Below are 4,434 nucleotides of genomic sequence, written 5' to 3'. Positions count from 1 at the left end.
GGACATCGCCGCTGCACAAGTCTGGGGCCAGAGGAGCACAGCATCAGCCGAGGGTGGGGGGCACCCAGTAGAAAGGGGGTACGGGGGGGGGAGGTGTCACAGCAGGGAAGGCGCTTCCTACACCCCTCAGCCTGGTCCTGTCCACTCAGGGTTTGGGGCTGGTGCCACCAGCTGGGTCTGTCCCCGTGGTCACTTGTGTTTGGACAGGGGGTCCCCCCACAGGGTGGCACACAGGGACCCCCCCACCCCATCGGCTTTCTGCGGGCAGGGTCCTGCTGCCATCTCCTGGCCACGCTCTGCCCGGCCGAGCGGCGCTGGGGACAGCGGGGACATCAGGTCAGGGACCCCGGTGTGGGGCCAGGGACTCTGGTGTGGGGCCAGGGAGGCCAGGACGGTGGCTCAGCCCCAGCCACACCATGGGGACAGGACGAAGAACCAGCCCGGAGCTGTCCCATCTCCTCACCCCCCTCACCCAGGTCCCCAGGGCCACCCACCCGGCTCTACCCACCGGTGATGGTCGCGGCATCACGGCGTCCACCCGCGGCCGACCCGTGGGGCGCGGGGCTGGCGTGGGGCAGGGCAGCACTGGGTGAGTCCGGGCCGGGTTGGAGGTGGCAGGAGGGTGGGTGCTGGCCGGGGGGGGTCTCTTGTGGGACGGCGGCGTCCAGTTTGGCTGGCGTTACGTGGGGGGGGCGGCTGCCATGGGGAGAAGCCCCTTCCTCCCTGGCTCCCTGGAGCGATGCCGGCAGGCAGCGGAGTCCCCTCTCTGGCCCCTGCCTGGGGAGAAGCAACCGTCAGGGTGACATTCTGGGGACTGGGGACACATCCTGCATCCCAGCCACATGTTCTAGCATCTGCGTGTCCCCTAGCACCTGCCGGTTGGCCAAACAAACCCCCCCGGGGGCAGCATCTGCCAGGCCCAGGGGCTTGCAGAGACCTGGACCAGGGCTTGGGTGTCCCCACTGCCTGGCCAGCCCGTGGTGGCTGTGGGGACAGGGGGACCACGGGGATGACCAGCATCCAGGCAGGTCCCAGCTCAGCCTCCGCTCGCTGCTGAAGGTTTTGGGGTGGCTCCGGGGCAGCGTACCTGCTCGGGGCTCAGCACCAAGGCAGAGACTTGGTGATGTCCGGATCAGCGCCAGGCGGGAGAGGATGCTCCGAAGGGACCGGGCAGGACCCTGTTCCCCCCCAGGCTGGCAGCCGGGTCCCTGTCTGGGGGCAGGGGCAGGAGCAGGAGCCGTACAGTGCTCGGCAGTGGGTGGACACGGCCGTGGTGCCGGCGGCTCTCGCGGGAACCCTCGGGAGCCCCACCTCAGAGAGCAAAGTTCGGTCGCGATCCTCCACCCCATCAGCAGCAGGATGAGGAGCAGGGACCTGCCGTGTCGCCCAGGGCAGGGCTGGGCAGCATCCACAGCCGTCCCATCCCATCCATAAACATCATATGATAGGCCATAAACACAGCATGTTCCTGCTTCTCCTGCCACCTCCACTGTCCCCGACTTGGGCTGCAGCCACTGCTGGCACTGCTGCCCCTCTGCCCTGGGGGGGCAGGAGCTTCCTGCACAAGCCCTGTGCCCCCATCTCTGCCCCTGGTCCCACCTCGGCTACAGGGGGGACTCTGGTACCAGCAGCCCCTCGTCCCTGGGAGCAGGTTCATCCCAGGGCATGGCTGCCCTCCCTCCCGGCACGTGCTCATGGCTGCTGTCACGTTGGCAGCACCCAGACCAGGCCACCCTGCACCTCCCTTCAGCGAGGTCATGTCCTCCCCGGCACACAGGACGGGCACGAGGCCGCAGGGACACCCCGAAGCACACCCACAGCCCCACAGCCCTCTGCCCCACAGCTCTGGGACCACCAGGCAACCCAACCCTGCTCCGTGCCGCCTGGAGAACAGCTCCCCAGCCCCAAACCCACGGACCCTCTCCCCGGGGAAGGAAGGGGACCCACCGTGCCGAGGTGCCGGGCTGCCGCTGGCTCTGGGGAGGGAGCCCGGTGTGTGAGTCAGCACTCGGCCGGGGCTGCCAGAGCCCTGCGTCTCCTTCTGGCCCAGCTCCTGCACGTACTTTAACTCTCCCCATGGGGGGACATTGTTCAGACACGTGTGAGCAGCTCCCGGCACCCCAGACCCCAATGTCCCCCCGTGGCCAGACCAGCGTTGGGCTGCTGGATGACCCCAGGACCTGCCCCACTGGGGGGAGAGCGGGAGGATGATGGACCTGGGCCACTGGCCGGCGGTAGTGGGCCAGCAGAAGTGGGGCCCTGGCTCAGTCAGCACCCGGGTGCATGTGCAGACCTGTGCTGGTTGCTCTCTGCCCTGCGTCGATGCCGTCATGCAGGTCCTGCCCGGGCACCTCCCGGCCTGCGCAGCCTCACGGTGGGGCTGGGCTGGGCTGGGCTCCACACGAAGCCCCTTCCCCACCCAGCACCGAGGGTCGGCAGCAGCTGGGGTGGCCGGGCTCCCTCCGGGCTATTTTTTCCCCTCAGCTGCTGTGGCAGGAGCTTGGGGTTGGGTCAGGGGGGGGCTACGAGGAGCCTCTGCAAGTGTCTGGGCTGGGGGGGCTGCAAGGCCAACGCGTGAGGCGGTGGTACAGTCCCCTCGCTGGGCTGGGGGTAGCTGCTGTCCTGCCCCCAGCCCTGGGGATGTCCCCAGAGGGGTCCCTGCAGAGCCCCCCCGAGCTGGGACCATCCTTGCCGTGGTGTGAGGAGGGTACAGGCACCCCCAGGCTGCGGCTCCCAGAGCCCCCTCCATCCCAGCCCGATGCTCAGGCAACCCCCGGAGGCAACATCTGCCCGAAGCATCGTTCAGAAACAGGTCTCTCCCTGCACCTGAGGCCGCCAGGGATGGACTCTGGCCCCTGGCTCCCAGCCACAACGGGCTCTCCAGCCCCGAGCCCAGCTCCATGGCTTTTGCTCCCTGGTGACCCCCAGCTCCTGACACTGTCCCCCTGCCACAGACCTCACTGCCACCGACCACACCATGGGCTTCACACCCCAAGGGACTGAGCCCCCCGTTCCCTTCTCCCCACAGAAATATCCTCAGCGGCATCAGCCTCTTCCCGCAGAGCAGGAACACCCTCCCCGCTCCCACACACACTTCCTGGTTCATCCAGGACCACAAAGTGTGGCCAGACCCTGGCCACCACCGAGCCCCCTCCCCAGCCCGTCACTGCTGCGGCCAAATTGACCCCTGGGACCCCCAGGACCCTGTCCCTGCCTGGGACCCCCAGCTGCTAACGCCGAGGGAGGGGGAAATCCCATCCAGGAGAGGGGTGAAGGCTTTGACAGCAAAGTGTAGGAAATGTGTTAGGGGTGTCAGAGCCCACGAGTGGGAGTGGGGCCAAAGGGGGAGCCAAGAGCCTGGAGAAGGGGCGAGACAAGGCAAATTCTCTGGGCGGCTCCAGCAGGTGACACCCCCGGGGGATCGGCGGGGTCCGGCAGAGCCCAGGGCTCGCTCACCGGAGCTGCCCGGGGACTCGGGGTGCCGGGAGGTGCTGGGGCTCGGTGCCCCGAGGGGATGTAGGACACCGGGGGCAGGTCGGTGCACCCGATGGCAACAGGGACACGGTGCGTTCCGGAGGGGGGGGGCGGGACACCAGGAGAGCAGGGGGCTCGGAGCCCCCGGGGGATGTCAGGGGGCGATAGGGCTCGGTACCCCGGGGGGTCCCGTGGGGTGGCGGGTCTTGGTGCACGGGGGGGTCCCGCATTTCGGTACAACGGAGGGTGCCGGTACACGGGGGGTGCCGCATCTCGGTACAACCGGAGGGTGCCGGTACAATGGAGGGTGCTGGTACACCAGGGGGTCTCGCATCTTGGTACACCGGAGGGTGCCGGTACACCGGGGGGTCCCGGACCTCGGTACACGGAGGGTACCGGTACACCGGGGGGTGCCGGTACACGGGGGGGTCCCGCACCTCGATACACCGGAGGGTGCCGGTACACCGGGGGGTCCCGGACCTCGGTACACGGAGGGTACCGGTACACCGGGGGGTGCCGGTACACGGGGGGGTCCCGCACCTCGATACACCGGAGGGTGCCGGTACACCGGGGGGTCCCGGACCTCGGTACACGGGGGGTGCCGGGGCGCACTCACCGCTGGGCGCTGCTCCCGGCGCGGAGGCGGCTGCGGGGCCCTCGTACATCGCTCCCGCGGCCCCGCCGATAACAAAAGCCGCTCCCCGGGCAGGTGCGGAGCGCGGCCGGGCATGCCGGGACCTGTAGTCCGCCCCGCCGCCTCCCGGGGCTCCCCCCGGCCCTCCCCGCCCCGGGGGATGCACCTCCTTAGGGGACCCCCTGGTACCGGTGTCCTCTGGCTCCGTTTTCCCCCCAAAATCCCGGCGGTGCCCCCCGGCAGCCCCCTTGTGGAACGATTGGGGGGGTCTTGGTGTGCCAGCCTGCTGTGATGAGGGGTGGGCGAGGGGCACATCCCTGCCCGTG

General features: G+C 69.3%; 1 protein-coding gene across 1 annotated transcript in view; it reads right to left on the bottom strand.

The window, feature by feature from the left end:
- Positions 1-4,204, bottom strand: part of HAP1 (huntingtin-associated protein 1) — a 14,776-nt gene extending 10,572 nt beyond the window's left edge. The window contains 3 exon segments of the mRNA XM_014959077.1: positions 509-677; positions 679-777; positions 4,091-4,204. Of these exon segments, the coding sequence (XP_014814563.1) occupies positions 509-677; positions 679-777; positions 4,091-4,204 (382 nt within the window).
- Between the last annotated feature and the right edge of the window lie 230 nt (positions 4,205-4,434).

Source organism: Calidris pugnax, unplaced genomic scaffold, assembly GCF_001431845.1.
Source record: "Calidris pugnax isolate Ruff unplaced genomic scaffold, ASM143184v1 scaffold341, whole genome shotgun sequence".
Taxonomy (NCBI): Eukaryota; Metazoa; Chordata; class Aves; order Charadriiformes; family Scolopacidae; genus Calidris; species Calidris pugnax.
Note: the sequence above shows the minus strand (reverse complement) of the source record. Positions and strands in the feature narration are given on the sequence as shown.